We start from the raw sequence: 19,756 nt of genomic DNA, 5'->3' as shown, positions 1-19,756 counted from the left end.
CAGTAATGTCACCCCTCTTGAAGAGGTCCTCCCTGGATCCAGAGGTTTAGAAAACTACCACCCAGTCTATAATACTCTCTTCCTGGTCAAGGTAATTGAGAGGGCAGTGGCTAGCCAGCTGCAGGCATGCTTGGAGGAAGCAGATTATCTAGATCTATTCCAATGTGGTTTCCAGCCTGGTTTCAGCACTGAAACAGCCTTGGTGGCCCTAACTGATGACCTTTATCAAGAGAAAGATGGGGCAACGTAACCTTGTTGGTTCTTCTTGACCTTTCAGTTGCTTTTGACACCATTGGACATGATGTTCTTCTGGAGCAACTAAAGGAGCTGGAGATACTGTATTGCAGTGTTTCTATTCCTACTTGCAGGGCTGCTTCCAAAAAGTAGTACTAGGACATTGTTGCTTGGCTCCATGGCTTTTGGGCTATGGGGTCCCAGAAGGATCTGTTCTATGCTATTTAACATCTATAGGAAACCATTGGGAGCTGTCGTTCAGGGATTTTAAAGCATGTTGCCATCAATATGCTGATGAGACACAGCTCTATCTCTCTATTCCATCTGAATCAGAAGAGGATGTGAAGGTATTGGGCAGGTGTCTGGAGGCAGTGATGGGCTGGATGGGGCCCAATAAACTGAGGCTGAATCCTGATAAGACAGAAGTGTGGTCCCATATCTGGGAATTAGGTCTATGACCTGTTCTGGGAGGGGTTGTACTCCCCCTGAAGGAACAGGTTTATAGTCTGGGAGTACTCCAACTTGTCACTAGAGTCCCAAGTGGCTTCTGTGGCTAGGAGTGCTTATGCCCAGCTGAGGTTAATATGCCAGCTATGGCTATTCCTGAATCAGGATAGCCTGGATTCAGTTGTCCATGCTGTTGTGACTTCCTGTCTAGACTATTGTATTGTGCTATATGTGGGGCTGCCCTTGAAGATGGTCCGGAGGCTGCAGCTTGCAGAATGCAGTTGCTAGGCTGGTAAGTGGGGCAGCCAAATGTGACTATGTGTTACTGGTCCTGAAAGTGCTGCACTAGCTTCCAGTGAGTTACTGGGTACAATTCAAGGAGCCTTGAATTTCAATACTAGCCTATATAAGCCCTAAATGCCTTGGGACTAGAGTTGCAAGGTGTCAGGGTTTTTCCCAGAGACTTGATTTTTGGGTCCTCTCTGGGTCTTCAGGTGACTCACCTTAATCTCTGGATTCTTAGCTTTCATTTTAAAAAATTAAGTTTCTAGGTGGTCTGGTTCAAAAGATATAAACCAAAATGTTAGCCCCCCCCCGCAACTTTTGTTACTACAGGCTGCTCTACTCCCTGCCCTTTCAGGTTTTTAGCCAATAAGTGAAGTCAGGGTTGTGACTGACATGATTTGTTGACTCCAGGCAGTAGCTAAACTCACGGTTTCCTTTTTCTGCTTGTCTCACATCAGGAATTCAATAAATATATAGCTTTCAGCAGCATAAACAGTAATTTCTCTGTACAGGATTGGGACTTGCTTCTGAGTAAACATGCATAGGATTGTACTACAACAGAAGCTCACAGCAGGATCTTGGTATGCATAAAAGTGCACATGCAGGGTTTTTTAATTACTTGCAAAAATGGCATATTATGCATTTTATCTTTCAAATAAATTTTGAACAGAAGTTTTAAAAAGTGTACATGCTGCAGTGTTATACTTTTCTAATTAAGGAGTCAAACAAGTTTAAATTTTACTGGAAGAGGGCAGTTTATTTGTCTTATTCATAACCTGTTTTGAAAATCTTCCCAGTACGAAGCTTTTCTGGGAGTAAAGCTGCAATGCTAATTCCACATACCTGACAGCTAACCCCACTGAATTCAGTAGGACTTACTTTTGTGTAGACATGGTTTGGATTGTACTGAAAATCCATGGGACTTTTGAATGAACATAGAAAAGGATTGTGTTGTAAATCTTTTCACCTCTGATCCTTTTTTAAAAGCAGTTAGTCAGGCTTACTTAGGTGTCACTGCTTTTATTTGGCAGGAAACTAATACTTTAAAAAAAAATGTTCTGCAATGGTCAACTGGTTTGGACCTCAAACTATTATATGGGGTGTATGCATTTTTACATCTCTAGTGTGTATGTGTATATGGAGTCTTTCCAACAGCCCTGTGAGGTAAGATTGGAAAGCAAGGCAGCTCACAACAGGAAATCAAGCCATTTAAAATCCAATAACCATAAAACAAGTATAAAACAGTTGCAAAACAGTTTAACGTGGCATGCTCCTGAATTTTGGATTGGGTGAGTGAAGTTCCTTATCACTGAATTGTAGTCCTAGGCATGCTTCCCTGTCTGAGTAAGCCATGGACTTGCTTCTGAGTAAACACACATAGGATTGCACCTTAGGGTGTTCATGGTCCCCCTCTGTTATTTTCACCCTGAGGGGCAGATTAGGCTGATAAATGGTGCGTAGCCCATGGTCACCCAGTAAACTTTGTAGCTTATCTCCATTTTAAAATTTAATTAAAATGATCTATATGCAGGCAAAGTTTATGAAGTAATGCAGATCCACATAATACATTTAAAGTACCCATATATAAAGTGCATGACTTCCCCCCAAAGAATCCTGGGAAGTGTAGTTTCCCCTTACAGTTATAGTACCCACCACCTTTAACAAACTACAGTTCCCAGGATTCTGTGGTGGGATTCATGTGCTTTAAATGTATTATATGGATCTGGCCTAGTATACTATGCATTCACTAGTGAAATGAAAAGAGCAATTTTAAAAGAAACTCTTTTAAACAGGGCTGTAGTTCAGTGGTAGGGCACATGCTTTGCATGCAAAGGTCCAGAATTCAATCTCTGGAAAAGACTATTGCCTGGAATCCTGGAGAGCCAATGCTAATCCATGTCAGCAGTATTGAGCTAGATGGTACCAAGTGGCCTAACTCAGTATAAAAGAGGAAAGAGACCCAAGGGCCACAGTGACTCCAAAATTTATTTATTTATTCTATTTACAACATTTATATACTGCTTTATTGTAAAAAAAAACCCAAAGAGGATTGTAGAAGGAATTAAAACAATAAAATTACTGGCAAAAACAGTTAAAGACAAGTATTTAAAAACATTCAAAATAATAAAACCAACAATGAGTTAAAAATTGAGAAAAAAAAATGGGCTCCTGCCGGGAGGAAGGGAGGGATATAAATCAAATAATAAATAAATAAATAAATAAATAAATAAATAAATAAATAAATAAATAAATAAATAAATAATTAATAGCTTCTACATGCCTGGGTAGGCTTGTCTGAACAAAAATGTTTTTAGCAGGTGCCAAAATGAGTACAATGAAGGCGCCTGCCTAATGGAAATAGGCAGGGAGTTCCAAAGTGTAGGTACTGCAACACTAAAGGATCAATTTCTTATAAGAGCAGAACAAGTACTATGTGGAACCCGTAACACGGAAAGCACACCTTGAACTTGGCCTGGTAGCAAATCAGCAACCAGTGCAACTTTTAGAGAAGAGATATTATGTGTTGATAGGGTCTCTCTCATGTCAGCAATCGTGCCACAGCATTCTGCATTAACTGCAGCGCCCGGGTCAGGTTGTGCTGCATGGGGATTTCTGTGACCGTAGCTGACTGGCTGCCAGGATTTTGTTTAGTTTTGGTTAGGAACCCTGACTGGTTGTGGGATGCTGAGTTTTCTATCTTGCTCATAGGAATCTTGTTGTGGTTGGTATGGTATTACATTTAGGAAATCACCACTGTCTTTTGTTCTGTTTTCCTATTTGCATTTCATTACCTCTGACCTTACTCTATTTCCATAGAAGCAAAAACGTGGTTCCATGTGGTCAGCACAACCCCCTTAAATCCACTGATGATGTACCTTGTTGGTAAAAGAGAATTCACATACTGGGAAGTGTGGCTTCAGTTGCTGTTGTTCCCAATCTACTGTCTATGAAGGTAGACCAAACCATGTGTGCTTTCTCTCTGTCAATTATTACTCACTGGAATTGGGTGGGTTGCCAAAGTGAGTTTATAGCAGCCCATAGAGTAGGCAGGAAAGAGTAGAGAATCTTCTTAACTCTTACTCATTTCTTAAACCTCTCTCTGCAGTGAAGGGTCAAAGTCTGTAAAGAAATTTGGAGCAGCCATGTTAAAAGGCAGGCAGGGGGTTGTCAACCCTGCTTTGATATGGGTATCGTTGCAGAGGATTCCTAGTCAAGCCTTACCAACAGCACAATCCTAACAATATCTACTCAGAAGTAAGTCCTGTTGAGGTCTATGGGGCTTAGTGCCTTAGTAAGTGTGTTTAGAATTGCAGCCTTTAGGTGTATCCATCTTTACTACTGAGTGCTCCCATCTAACATCTCCACAATACTAGGCTTTCTCCCTACAATGGCCTTCTGGTGATTGGCCTGGCCTGGCCTGAGGGCACTTAAACCCTTCTTGCCAGAAGCAAGTAGGCTAGATTAAATGTTCCTTACCCAGGCTCTCTAAACAGGTCAGAAGGAATGATCCCATCACTTCAGCTGGACCTGGAAACACCCTCATTTAGCTAAGATTTCTATCTTAATTTCCAATCAAAGATTTTTGTTTGTTTGAGTGGTATGCTCAAAGCAAGTGTGGTTGATGCTTAATGTATCATGCCTAATGACATCACTAAGGCCTGCCCCCTGTGACATCACTAGAACATACTCCCTGTGATATCATCAGGGCATACCCTCTATGACATCACTAGGATCCACCCCTGAAATCTCAGGGTTTGGGATGCATCTGACCTGGCAACTCTACTTGAGACCCATGTATCTAAAAGACCGTGTACCATCCCAAACCCTACAATTGGCAGGTGAGACCTTGTTGATGGTGCTGCCACTGGGGGCTGCCTGGTTGGTAATGACCTGTGACAGGGACTTTTCAGTGGTTGCTCCCCATTTGTGGAATGCTGTCCTCACTGAGGTACATCTATCTCTTCACTGATTTACAGGAAGAATTTGAAAACATTCCTGTTTACCCAGGCATTTGGTGGCTGAAGGAGACTGCTCATGGTAACCTGGGATGAAAGAATGTTTTAATCTGCTTTTAAAATGTGTTTGACAATTTTTAGAATATTTTTCTTTTGGTTGTTAAATTGTTTAATTGCCTTGTTAATGTGTTTTCCACCCTGGGGTCCTTCAGGAACAAGAGTGGGATATAAATTCAATAAATCATCGTCATTGACACAACACTGGCAACACAGAGTCTTAGACTGTCCAAAGAGAACAACCTGAACTATCATTGCTGTTGTATCCAACTTCTAACATGTACATCCTTTTCCAAAGTCTGCATTGACTTCCTATTATAGGCTGCTGTGCAAATGTTGAGGTGCTGACATTAATCACAAAATCCTAAATAGCTATACTGCATATGCAGATAACTAAACAAAATATCCAAAAACCTGTTTCATGTCTCCCCATCATTTATTTTATTTATAAGTGTATTTCTCACTCAGCTGAAATAGTGTCATGGTGGTGTAAAATAAAACAATTAAAACATCTGTTTTCCTGACTCCTAACTAAGCAGAGCAGAGGGCTTGGCTGGTCCAGAGGATATACAGTGCCTTGCAAATGTAGTCAGACCCCTGACCAATGCTCTCATATTACTCAGTTACAAATGGCACATTGTAATTTTGTTCTGTATGACATTTTATTTTGAAACACTGAAACTCAAAATCAATTATTGTAAGGTGACATTGGTTTTATGTTGGGAAACCCGTTTTGTGAAAGCTCCCAGGTTACACAGATGAAAGAAATTGCCCTATCGAGGACACAGTTGTCACATTGTCAGGATAAAAAACCCACTATTGAAGGATCGTTGTTCAGGCTGTGGATCTGAAGGAAAATAAAGATCAAAGAGTATTCTACAGAAGGGAAAGATAATGTAGTACAAATGCCTAGATTAGGAAAAGGGTACAAAATAATATCCAAGTGTTTGGATATCCCAGTGAGCACAGTTGGATCAAGAATCAGGAAGTGGAAGCTGCATTACACCACCCAGACACTGCCAAGAAAAGGCCGTCCCTCAAAACTCAGGGCTTGAACAAGAAGATTTTTGAGAGAAGCCAACAATCACTTTGAAGGAGCTACAGAGTTCAGTGGCTGGCAATGGAGTTATGGTGCACCAGTCAACCATAAGAGCTCTGCATAACACTGGCCTGGATGGGAGGGTGGCAAGAAAGAACCATTACTCAAAAAGTACCATCAGAAAGCATGTCTGGAGTTTGCCAGAAAGCATTAGAGCACCCCAACTGCAATGTGGGAAAAGGTTTGTGGTCAGATAAGACCAAGATAGAGCTTTTTGGCCAAACCTCAAAGCACTATGTGTGGCGCAAACATAACACTGCCCATGCCTCAAGACACACCGTCCCTACAGTGAAGTATGGTGGTGGCAGCATCATGCTGTGGGGATGCTTCTCATCAGCAGGGTCTGGGCATCTTCTTAAAACTGAAGGAAGAATGGATGGAGCAAAATACAGGGAAATACTGCAAGAGAACCTGCTTCAGTCCACTAAAAAACTGAAGCTTGGTAGGAAATTCACTTTTCAGCAGGACAATGATCCCAAGCACAAGGCCAAAGGAACATTGGAGTGGCTCAAGAAATAAAAGCTTAACGTCCTACAGTGGCCCAGTCAAAGTCCTGATCTCAATCTCATTGAGAATCTGTGGTACTCTTTGAAAATTGCAGTCCACAAGTTACATACAACCAACTCGAACGACTGGAGCGAATCTGTCAAGAAGAATGGGCCCAAATCCCTCCGACACTGTGTGCAAAGCTGGTACATACCTACCACAAAAAACTTAAAGCTGTTATTGCAGCGAAAGGTAGCTCTATCAAATATTGATGTGTGTGGGCTGAATACTTATGCCAGCAACATGTTTCAGTTTTTTGTGTTTCTTATAAACATTTCCCAACATAAAACCAAATTGATTTTGAGTCTCAGTGTTTCAAAATAAAATATCATACAGAATGAAATTACAATGTACCATTTGCAATTCAGTAATATGAGAGCACTGGTCAGGGATCTGAGAACGTTTGCAAGGCACTGTAAAAGTGAGCCAGCTCTCAGAGAGTGAGCAAACAGAGTGAGCAAACGAGTTGAGCTCACAGGAGTTTACCAGCAAAGCTGTAGGGAGTAAAAGAAAAAGGCGAAGAGGAGAGGTGATCTGGAGTAACTCCAGGAGGCTGTCTGTTCTGAGTGACCGTGTGCTGACCATGTGCTCAGCTGTTCTGAGTCCCCATGAGTTCAGCTGGGTAGATGAAAGGCTGAAGGGTTCCATAGCAGCTTGAGTGGAAGGGGTGTGGCCTGATAGCTGTTGATTGAAAGGACACTGTTACAGGAGGTACTGCCAGTGGAAGCTGAAGTAGAAGAGGAGAGTGTTGAGGAGAAGAAAAATGAAGTGCCGGAAACTGTGGAAAAGAGTGACATTTTAGGAGCAGAAGAGCTAAAAGACAACCTGCACTGGTGGAACTATGGAACCGCTTTTAGGCACTTGAGGATGAAAATGAAGAACAGCCTGCAGAGAAAGCATTACACAAGACCCAGTGAGACGAGCGAGAGGCTGAAGCTCAGTCAAACAAAGGCAATGAAACCACGCCCCACAACAAGAAGAGAAGAGCAGTAGTAGTGGAAGATCACCTCTTTCCCTACAGACCCTCTCGGGAGTTGAGATCAGCAGAGGGGGGCCTTTTGGTAGTTCTGGGATCTTTGGAAGCTTGGGGTAGTGGTTACCCAAGAGAGCACATTCTCTGTGGCAGCCCCTAAGCTGTGGAACTCCCTCACCACCACGGTGCATCTGGCTACTTAATTGTACAACTTTCAGTAAATGCTGAAGATGCACCTCTTTACCCTGGCCTTTGACACCTGAGATGTATATTTTTAGGACCCACCCTATTTACTGTGATGTTGTTTAGGTTTTTTTAAACTATGTGTTTTAAAATTGTTGTAACCCTCCCTGGGACCTCTGGGTGAAGGGCAGATTATATAATGATAATGAAGATGATGATTAATGTGATTGAAACCCAAGTATGCCAAGAAGACCCATGGACTTGATAGGTATGCTGTCTCCCTGAAGAACGATTGGAGATGTGACTGAAGGGTTGCTAACACTCATAAAACCCACTGACACATATCCGTCTTCTCATCCATGTATGAACGAATGATACTGCCAAGTGGAGCTATGAAGAAATCATGTCAGACTTTGAAGCTCTGGGAAGGAAACTCAAGGACTTTGGGGCCCAGATAGTTTTCTCATCCATCCTTCCAGTACTTAGAAGAGGAGCAGAAAGGGGGGGGGGAAATACCCCGGGTGAGTGACTGGCTACGAAGGTGGTGCTGACATGAGAGATTTGGATTCTGGGACCATAGCTGCACTTCCTGGAAGATGGACTGCTGGCAAGTGATGGGTTGCACCTCACAAGGACTGGGAAGAATGTGTTTGGCCACAGCATGGAGAACTTCAACAGGAGGGCTTTAAACTGCATTCTAAGGGGAAGGGAAACGTAAACTTGGAGGTAACGATGCACAGTAAAAGGAACTGAGAAAATGGTTCAAATGGGGCCAGTATTAACATTTATAAAAAGGCAGAGAGGAAGCCAGACCATAAATCAATTGGAAACAAACAAGATGAACTTGAACTCTTAATACAGGAGGGTAAATATGATAGGTATAACTGAGACTTGGTGGAATGACTCCCATGACTGGAATACAGCAATTGAAGGATATAACTTGTTCGAAAAGAACAGAAGGAATAGAAAGAGAGGCAGAGTTGCACTATATGTTAAAAATATATTTACCTACACAGAAACATAGGAGGATGAGCTTGGTAGCCCCACCAAGAGTATCTGGATTAAAATGAATGGGTCAAGGGATAAAAGGAACAAGGTGGTTGTTATGAGTAAAACAGTGGAAGACAGCAGAAAAAGCCAATGCAGCTTCACAAAAAGCTTAGAGATTACCTGAAAACAAAAAAGAACATATATACGAAGTGGAAGGAAGGCCAGACCCACAAAGGAAGAGTACAGACAAAAGCAGCAAAGAATGGCAGGGATGGTGTCAGAAAGGCTAAAGCTGAGAATGAGCTAAGCTAAGTGAGGGATGCTAAGAGTACATCCATAGTAAACAGTTCATCCGTAATAAAAGACAGAGAAAAGAAATGGTGGTACAGCTACTAAATGAGGATGGCAAAATGATAACAGATGACAAAGAAAAGGCAGAAGTGCTCAATTCCTACTTTGGGTCAGTCTTCTCCCAAAAGCGGGTCTGTGACCCTCCTGGCAAATGTGAAGTACAAGTTGAAGGGGCAGGATTGCAGCTTGAGATTGACAAACAAATGATAAAGGAATACCTAATTACTTTGAACTAGTTCAAATCTCCAGGGCCTGATGAAGTGCATCCTAGAGTATTGAAGGAACTGGCTGAAGAACTCTTGGAACCACTGTCTATTAAAAATGTAAATGTACTGCTTTCGTCGATTCCGACTTATGGCGACTCTATGAATAGGGTTTTCATGAGGCTGAGAGGAGTGACTGGCCCAAGGTCACTCAGTGAGCTTCATGGCTATGTGGGGATTCGAACCCTGGTCTCCCAGATCGTAGTCCAACACCTTAACCACTACAGGATGCATGATTGGAGGAGAGCTAATGTGGTCCTTATCTTGAAAAAGGGCGAAAAGGAGGAATATGGGTACTACAGACCAGTCATTCTGATATCAATCCCTGGGAAAATTCTGGAGCAGTTAATAAAGCAGTCAATCTGCAAGCATCTTGAAAACAATGCAGTGATTACTATAAGCCGACATGGGTTTGTCAAGAACAAATCCTGCCACACTAATCTTATCACTTTTTTTTTATTGGGTAACCTCCTGGTAGACTGTGGGAATGCTGTGGATATAATATATCTTTACTTCAACAAAGTTTCTGACAAAATGTCCCATTATATTCCAATTAGCAAGCTAGCTATACGTAGGTGGATGGAACAGCTATCAGGTAGATCCACAATTGGCTACAAAATTGTACTCAAAGAGTGTTTAATTATTCCTTCTCAAAGTGGAGGGAGGCAATTAGTGGGGTACCACAGGGCTCAGTCCTGGGCCCAGTGCTTTTCAACATTTTTATTAATGACTTGGATGAGGAGGTGCAGAGAATGCTTATCAAATTTGCAGATGACACAAATTTGGGAGGGATAGCTAATACCTGGAGGACAGAAACAAAATTAAGAGTCATCTTGATAGGCTGGAGCATTGGGCTGAAAACATCAGAATGAAATTTAACAAGGATAAGTGCAAAGTTCTACACCTAGGGAGAAAAACCAAATGCACCATTGTAAGATGGGGGATACTTGACTCAGCAATGCTACATGTGAGAAGGATCTTGGAATTGTTGTTGATCACAAGCTGAATATGAGCCAATATTTCAATGTGGCTGCAAAAAAGGCAAATGCTATTTTAGGCTGCATTAACAGAAGTATAGTTTCCAAATTGTGTGAAGTATTGATTCTCCTTTATTTAATACAGCTTAAGCCTCATCTTGAGTACTACATCCAGTTCTGGACACCGAAACTTAAGAGGGATGCAGACAAATTGGAACAGGTTCAGAGGAAGACAATGAGGATGATCGGGGGCTGGAAACAAAGCCCTGTGAGGAGAGATTGAAAGATTTGGGAATGTTTAGCCTTGAGATGAGAAGACTGAGGGGAGATATGATAGCACTCTTCAAGTAATTGAAAGGTTGTCACACAGAGGATGACCAGGATCTCTTCTTGATCATCCCAGGACATGGAATAATATGTTCCAAGTTATGACACAATGGAATAATTGGCTCAAGTTACAGAAAGCCAGATTTCAGCTGAACATCAGGAAAAACTTCCAACTGTTAGAGTGGTACAACAGTGGAACCAACTACCCAGGGATGTGGTGGGCTCTCTAACACTGGAGGCATTCAAGAGGCAGCCGGACAGGTACCTGTTGGGTATGCTTTAAGTTGGATTCCTGCATTCAGCAGGGGGATAGACTCTATGGCCTTATAGGCCCTTCCCAACTCTACTGTTCTATGATTCTACGATCATAAAATCATAAAATACAAACAAATGACCAACACTGAAGCAAATTAATTAACTAAATGTTTTCAGTAGCTGGCAAAATATAAGAATTGGATGCCTGATTTCAATGAGGTAAAGTGTTCTGAAGTAATGGTGCCACTACGCTAAATGCCTTAAAGTAGAAACTAGGGCTTTTTTTGTGACAGTACTCACAAGTACGAAGTACAGGCACCTTTTTTTTTTTTGCTGCCCATGGCAGCCATTTTGTGTTGGTACCCACAGCACTTTTATCAAGGAAAGAACCATTGGTTCCCTACCTGAAGGGTAGTTCTGTGTTGCTGGACAGAAACTCATTGTGATGTCCCTGTATTTTAATATCTGTAAATATGGTAAGTGCGGGTTTATTAAGGTATATATGGTAAGTGGATTGAGTTAGAGGGGGGAGTACATGGGTTAGAAGGCTGGAGAATGCTGTATGATGATTGGCTGAGCGTTTGAGCGGCTGAAGGTATAAATGAGAGGATGACAGTTGGTTCAGGGTTCTGTTTGGTAGGGAGAGTTGTTGGCGGTTGGTTGTGGAGTGTGGATTGGAGTTGGTTGTGCATTGGATTATATTTGGCTGGTATTTAGGCAGAATATATAAGACTGGAAACATAAAGAGTGATACTATATGAAACCATACGCATGTTGAACATTCCTAAAGTAATCTTGTTATTTCCTGGTGTTATCAAATAAATACTTTTGTTGGTTTACTAAAAGCCTGATCCTTGGCTGGGGATGCACAGACCAGAAGGGAGGGCAGGGTAATTACCAAGGCTGGAGGGAAACAGTATCAAATATATGGTGGCAGCGGTGAAGGGAGATATTGTAACATCGTCAAGTATCCAGAGCAACCCAGGATTGTATGCTTTATAGACAGATACAAGGGGGTTGTGGACAGCAAGGGCACCCAGACACAAAGTAACAAGCCATAGGGAGACTAAGGTGAAGTCTCTGGCAGTATTGTTTACAGGGAGTGACTGGTGGTGCTGCCTAGCAGTGGGATCTTGTGAGATCTGTGCTAGGGTGAGCTAAAGAAAAAATAAAAACTATGTTTCTTCCTGGTGGTAGCCACGGGTGGGAGCCTGACAGGTGGTGCCAGGGGAGGAACATTACACTCATTAGTTTGGGTTATAGCTGCACCTTGTGGTCACAGGCAGGAAAGACAAGTTGAGGGAAGTGGGTCACTCCCAGCATTCCTTAGTTTGCATCCTCGCCAAGCTTGAATAGATCAAAGGAATAAACAACTATGCAATAGTGGAAAACAAGAACCTACTTCCCTTAATTTAGGATTACATGAGAACCCTGGGTAAACAGGCAAACAGGGAAGGACAGCCACAAGGGTGGGGCTGATGAGTTTCTCTCCAGCAACACAGAACTACCCTTCAGGTAGGAAACCAGTGGTTCTTTATCATGTTGCTGGTGAAACTCATCAGCTTGGGATGTTCTAAAGTTTCCCATGTAGGGAGGGCCATATGTAAAAGGCTGTCCATCAATCAGATAGAACCTGCTGTAGAACCCTTTGGCTGGAACATACGTGTCAATTTTATAGTGTTTGGTGAATCAGCTGAGTGATGCCCAAGTGGCCCCTCTACAGATCTCCTCCAAAGGAGCATTGGCTGACAGAGCTGAAGAGGTAGCAGCAGCTCTCGTAGAATGGGCGGTGATTCTAGTCGGGGCTGGCAATTTCTGTGACTTATAGGGGAGTGCTATACATGCCGTAATCCACTTTGAGAGTGTAGGGGAGGTGACCCTCTTCCCCAAGGAGGCTGGGTGGTAGGAGATAAAGAGACAGTCCATTTGTCCAAGGGCTTTTGTTCTATCAATGTATACTTCGAGGGCCCTCCTAACTTCAAGTGAACTCCACACTCTTTTGAGGGGGTGGGATGGATTAGGGCAAAAAGTGGGAAGGATTAACTCTTGCTGTCTATGGAATCTATTAAATACTTTAGGGAGGAAAGAAGGGTCAATACAGAGGATTACTCTGTCTGAATGAAATATACAGAGGTGCTTAGCCACTGGCAGAGCATTTAATACTGAAATCCTATGGGCAGATGTTATCGCCACAAGAAAAAGGACTTTCAGCGACAGAAATCTAAGGGAAACCTTACTGAGGGGCTCAAGGTGGTTTCTGTAAGGCCCTGAGGACCTTATGGAGATCCCACAATGGGTAACTATGCACCGTAGGAGGACATTTAAGGGTTACCGTCCTAAGGAATCTCTTCAATAGAAGGTGATGGGATATGCGAGACACTGTGGACAAGGAAGCTAGAGTAGATATAGCTGCAGCCTGCCTCAGATCTCACCTAAGGCTTCTTTGCCTCTCAGGAGAATCATCAACTCAAAAGGCTCATCTCCAGGTTTCACTCTCCCAAAGCGGAAGCAATGGATGCCTCCTTGGTCTCTTGATGGTGGATGGGAGCCACAAAAGGAATTACTTGACTGGTATGAAGAGTCCTTGCAAGGAAACACCTATTTTCTCTGTGCAAGGAAACCAAAACCTTTCTCTTATCCTGCAGTTTCCACCAGAACATCTTTCAATGCCTCGTCACTGAAGAGCTTTCCTTCTGTATAAGGAGCTGTGGAAAGGTTGACTGTTGAGGTGGTTTCTGCGTCCCAATGCTTCAACCATAAGGTCCTCCTGGTCACCACATCTGCTACAAGGGACTGAGCTGCAAATTGGGTGGCATCCAGAGTTGCATTTGCTACATAGGCAGGCAGCCACCCTATACATTTTCAGCAGGGTCTTGCGTAAGCAATCCGGATTCTGGTTGGGAATTTCAATTAAAACATCAAGCCAAACTAAAGCTGCACGACTGAAGACAGAAGCAGCACAGGATGCATGCATGGTCCAAGCTGTGGCTTCATGCACTCTACATACGGAATAATCTAAGCGCCTCTCATTAGGATCTTTGAGCTGAGCATCCCCATCTTTCGGCAGGACGTTTTTGACCATGAAAGCCAAAACACGGTGGTCAATGACTGGAGTTTTAAGTAAGTCTGTAAACTCAGAGTCCAAATTATAAAGTTTATTAGCTAAAGAAACAGCTTTTTATATTGAAGAGGGGTATCTCATTCAGCTTTAGTAATAGCCTTAAAGGAGTTAGGTACTGGGATACATTTGCCCAAGGCTTTAGGTTCAGGTAGCACAGCCTTACCTTTAGACTGGGCTGGAGGTAGGTCAGTAGGAGGAAAATTAAGTTCTAGAGTGGTCAGTACTCTGTGCAGCAGGGGAGCAAAATATGAGTCATGGAACAGACAATGTTCAAGTGTGTTTCTCCCCCATGGAGCCCTCACTCCATTCCCCTCCCTCTGACCCGGGATCTACAAAAGGGTCAAGAGGATCTGCATTCACAGAAAGGGTGACCTAGTCATTGAGGGAGGTGACCCTGGATGTACCCCTATCCAAAGCAAAGGGGATAGGAGAATTAGAGGCAGATGTATGTTCTGTGGAAGTATGGGCTTGTCTATGGTTAGAGCAATTAGTGTACACCAGCAACTGTCTAGGAGGCCTGGCATGCAATGAGGAAGACGCACCAGGGTCTGCAGAACCATGAGGCGCATTGTGCTGTGTTTCACAAGCAGCAGAAGGGGGAGGAGCAGCCCTTAACTCTGTTGATAATTCTCCCATTAAAGTTTCTTTAATTTTCCTCAGTACATTGGCACTAAGGAGGAACTCTTGGCCAGCATCATCAGAGCCCTGAGTATGGGATGGAGACAGTCAGACTTCAGATAAGGCTGGACAAGTTTGTTGAACTATGGGAGAGACTCCGGAAAGCCTAGAAACTCTTACTGTCCTGAGGTATGAGGAGATGGAGCCCACTGCTGATAAACTTGATCCCCTGTGTCACCAAGGCGGTGGGAAAGGCACCCCTTCCTTAAGTTTGCTTTGTGGCCGCAAGGCGCGAGAAAATACTTGCTGTTCATGACTTGAGGCAGATGGCTCCATGGTGAGCTGCTTTTTTGTCCCCAGGGCTTTGTTTTGGCCGGGGGGGGGGGCTCTAAATGTCTGTGCTTCTGCTTGGCCTTGCAGGCTGCAGGGAGTGTAGGAGATGTAGATGCCTCTGATAAATAACCACTGGACATCATTACAGCGGTCCTGGCTGAGGTAAAGGAGGCAAGCGGAGTGCAACACACGTGCCCAACACGAAGGTGCGGTGGACTCAGGCAGAAAGAATTTGTTGTATGCAAAGGGGAGGTACAGTTTTATTCTCCCTCCCTCCCCTGCTGAAAGGGCTAAGCTAGGAGTAGTAAACAGAAAAAAGAAAAGGGCAGGAAAGACAGATAACTTTTTTTTTTTAAGGAAAAACAGTCACTAGAACAGTATAGCAGGAGAAAGGCTTTAGGAAATGACAATGATAGTTAGTAAGAAGAAAAAACCTGAGGGAAAATGGGAGCAAAGGCAGAATGAAACCAGTTTGATGTAGGCAGGAAAGCGAACTGAGGAATGCTGGGAGTATCCTACTTCCCTCACTTTGTCTTTCCTGCCTGAGACCACAAGGTGGAGCCATAACCCAAGCTGATGACTTTCACCAGCAACACGAGAATGAGTACTAGCACCTCATTATTTTACCAAAAAAGCACTTGTAGAAACTAAATAAATATGAAGTAACTGTGGACAGTCTGGAGGGCTTCTCTAGATGACTGAAATGGTCCTTCTGATAACCTGGTCCTAGGCCATTTAGGGCTTTATACACTAACAGTAACACCTTGAATATAGCTCAGCATTGTACTGGCAAGCCAGAGCAGTTTTCAGCAACTGTGTAATATCATGATGCAGAATGGTTCCAGACAAAAGTTAAAAGTTTTAAAAACAGTTTTTATTACTTTTTGAATTATACAAACTGTAATGATAGATTTTTTTTGAAAGCTCAACATTGTATAGAGTAGAGTGTCTTCATGCTCACAATCACTTTATATTACTCAACATTTTTTTTTAATACTGTAAAGAGTATATTTTTGAGGGCTTTTATCCAGACTTTTTTTAAAAAAAAATATGAATTCTACATATGTACAGTAAAGCATGTAATTCCTAATGCTTCCTAACAATCTACTCCCAATTTTAGGTCTTCTTCAAAAAGCAGCCTCAGATATAGCACAGACAACAGTTGTAAGGGGTAAGATGTTCTGAGTCACCCACATGCATATCTATCATCCATGTGCCAATTTTGGACAGTATGGGCATATAAAGATGAATTCCTGTCAGGAAACCACAGTTAGGAAGCACCATTCCTCTGTAGTTAGACAAGGTTAAACAACTTTTTATTAACCTTTTCGAGGCTGGGGTTTAAATTAGTAATGATAATTGTGTTTTTCAATCCATTATAAAGTGTCTGTTAGCCTTTGTGAGAGGTTTTATAATGAGGCATGTGACACTAAGAATAGAGACATTTTTTTTCCTTACCTCTGTTTGCACCAAGTAGTTCCTTTGTGTCCGTATGTGCTTCAGGAATCCAAATATGTTGACAGTCCCTTCTTGCTGAATTTGCCGTAGCATACTATCTAATACTATATATGTGCCTGTCCTTCCAACACCAGCACTGTTAAACATTAAAACAAATGAATATATCTGAATCTGTGAAACAGCAAAAATGCAGCAGCCCAGATCTGTCCCTTTATGAAAAAAAACCCATGAAAGAAAAATGTATGATATTACATGCATGCTTACAAAACTAATACCAGAAAACACTTCTAAACTCATGGCTCAAAGATTGCTTTGTTAAAAATGTCAGCCAAAGTGCACAACTCTTAATTGAATGGTGAAGCCAATTTTGTGGAAGATCTACGTGTGTAATAGAGTTCACATGAAGCTCTTCACATTATGATACTCATACTCACGGAACCATGCAAAGGTTAATTCTATTATTGCAAATAATGTAAGCAGATTAAAATGGGGAAAGATTTCAGTAAAAACAACAGACCTGCAATGAACCACAACTGGTCCTACAGCATGACGCTTGGCATATGATGCCTTTCGAACAAATGTGAGCACTGGCAAAGTGTATTCAGGAACGCCCATGTCAGGCCATTGAGTATAGTGATACTGAGAAACTATACGACCACTGGGCCTTCCTTTTTGGGAACCCTAAAACAAGACAATAATTATTAGATAGCAATACAGAAAAAAACAGAAATACAAACATTGACTGGTATTCAATGCTAGTCCTGCTCAGAGTAGACCGATTGGAGACTCTCCTGATTCAGGTAGAATGAAGAGATAGAACTGAATGTCACCCACATATTGATGACACCACACCCCAAATCCCAGTGGTTTCATATAGATGTTAAATACCATGAGAGACAAGATAGAACTCTGCAGGACCCCACAGCACAAGTGTCATGGAGCAGAAGTCCTCCAATGCTACTCTCTGGTAGCATGTAGCAGAAGCAAAAAATAAACAACATAGGAGAAGCAGCTTCTATGAGCAGGTATTTATCCCTCTCCAGAGTAACACATTTGGCTACTCTAACATGAGGTTCTGTTCTATTTTAAATTGCTGAGAAATTGATCCAAAACAGAACTAAATTAATCTATGAATTAAACTAGTTAGATTCTAGTTATCCAAGGTTGGATACAGAATGTCCCTTCTGTGAATGCAAAAGCTCTTTTCATTCCTGGAAGGGTCTGAGAACCAACAGAGGTTTCTGATGATATTGAAAGGGTGGTAATTTTTGCTTACTTCGCCTTCCCCCTTGCCACCTTCCCTAATTCTCTGGAGCAGTTATTTTATAGGGCACAGGGGGCGGCAAGGAGAAGGATATGTTTCCCTACCCACTTCCTCTGGCAAGGGTGTCCTATAAGCAGAACCTCACTCACAGGAACTCTGAATCCAAGCCCTAATATCAAGTAACATTTACTTTACTAGTTGGTAAAAAATTAGGAACATCCAAATTCTACACAAAGTGTTTAAAGCTGTGCTTCAACGATTTGCATTGAAAACTGGTTATTTGACTTTTCAAAGGTTGCTCTGCTTCTTCCATCTGCATTAACTGCATCAATCATTTTATAACAAATTTTCTGTTGAGAATAAATCTTGTTGAGAGTCATGTGTGTCTTTGACATCCATAAAATTTACTCCAGTGACCCTAATACTTCTGTTACTAGTATATATAATTTAATACTTAGATTTTTTACTTTTAAGGAATACAGTTACTTTTAAAAAAGTGCCTGTAGCACAAAATCACACACTACATAGTCCTTTCTGGAGGTACTGTTCTTCCCAGTTCCAGTTTTGTACTACAACACTAAATTAGCTCTTACATAATTTGCCAATCAGATACAGCCCTAGAAAATTCCATATAAAGGACACTGTAATATAAACATAAAGGATGCAGTTCTTTGCACACTTTAAACTCAGAGGTCAATGAGAATTTTACTGGTAAGATGACCACCTGTTATAAGAAAAACAATTTGTATCACAATGGTACACATATACACAATGGTATACATTTTTTTGGTGATTTCTTACTGTACCATAGCTATCTTTTTGATTATTACCTACCTTTTTCACCTTCATATTTCTAATAGCAAAATTCCTCACAGTGTAATAAGCAAGTACATGAATGCTCTTTTGAGTGACTAAAAAGTTTCCATATTCTTCACTACCATCAGCAGGCCAGTATTGGTCACATTTTCTCTGAGAGCCAAAGGAATATACAGTGTTAAAAATAATGTTTTATCATTCCATTTGCATATTAACTAGTAGACTCTGTCCTTGGTATGTATCAGGGTACATATGCTGTTAAGTAAGAACATAAGAATTCCCTCTGAATTCAATTTTAAGGAAATAAGAGCATATACACTTGGAGTTCTGGACAAGATTATTTGTTATCAAGAGCTAAACAAGGGAAAACATTTCCTTTGAGCTTTTCCCAGTTTTAACATTAATTTTATTTAAGTTAATGCAATCAGCAAACTAACATTTTGTCAAGGGCAATTATTACAGAGAAAAAGAATTAGGCCAGGATGCAAACAGCCCCTTGTGCACAGTGGGCTTGCCAATTTCCCCTTCTGGTTACAGTACCTTTCATTTCATGAAATTCTACTTTGGAAAATCCCTTAATTTTCAGGAATGGCTTTCTGAAAATCACAGTGCTGTGGTCGCAAAGAGGACCTGAAAAAGTCCAGTGACTATCCAGAACACCACAAGTTAAAGGGACTTCCATAGCCAAAGTGATCCTTTGTGTGCTCTTTGCTATAACTATGAACCAGAAATGCCAGTATTGTATCAAAATCAACATTCAGAGATAAATGAATAAAGAAAGTGACAGTGTGTAAGGGCCAAACTAGACATTTGACTCCCACTGGGAAGCTTCTATTGAAATGTATATATGCACTTCTTTGTATTTTTTGTTATAAAGTTATAAAAATGATCTTAATTGTGTTTTATGTAAACTACTTATAATTTTCACATCTTAACTGGCATACAATAAAAAGTAAATAAGCTATCCTAACCCCACTTAGGGCGCAATTGATTTTGTTCCTGGCTGGGCAGAGTTGGATGAGGCAGTGCCCCTGTGAGCTGACAAGCTCCACCAAAGAAGCCCCCTCTCCCGGCTGAGCTGCAGCACTGCCAGGATCCTGCCGGTGCCGCCAGGGATGGCCAACCTAGCAGATGGAGAGCTGGTGGAAACTGGTGGTAGCCCCCAAAATGGGGTGTTCTGGTGGCATGTGGGAGGGGGACTTA

At 41.9% G+C, this 19,756-nt stretch overlaps 1 protein-coding gene across 8 annotated transcripts in view; it reads right to left on the bottom strand.

The window, feature by feature from the left end:
• The window catches only part of PTPRZ1 (protein tyrosine phosphatase receptor type Z1), a 222,570-nt gene that overhangs the window by 17,152 nt on the left and 185,662 nt on the right, over positions 1-19,756 (bottom strand). For all 8 annotated transcript variants that reach the window (XM_061640120.1, XM_061640121.1, XM_061640125.1 and 5 more), the window contains 3 exons: positions 18,572-18,706; positions 16,991-17,154; positions 16,474-16,609 (listed from right to left, as the gene is read on the bottom strand). In XM_061640120.1, coding sequence (XP_061496104.1) covers positions 16,474-16,609; positions 16,991-17,154; positions 18,572-18,706 — 435 coding nt within the window. The remainder of the gene's footprint in view (positions 1-16,473; positions 16,610-16,990; positions 17,155-18,571; positions 18,707-19,756) is intronic.

Source organism: Rhineura floridana, chromosome 8 (genome assembly GCF_030035675.1).
Source record: "Rhineura floridana isolate rRhiFlo1 chromosome 8, rRhiFlo1.hap2, whole genome shotgun sequence".
NCBI classification, from domain to species: Eukaryota; Metazoa; Chordata; class Lepidosauria; order Squamata; family Rhineuridae; genus Rhineura; species Rhineura floridana.
This window is presented reverse-complemented; position numbering and strand designations above follow the sequence as displayed.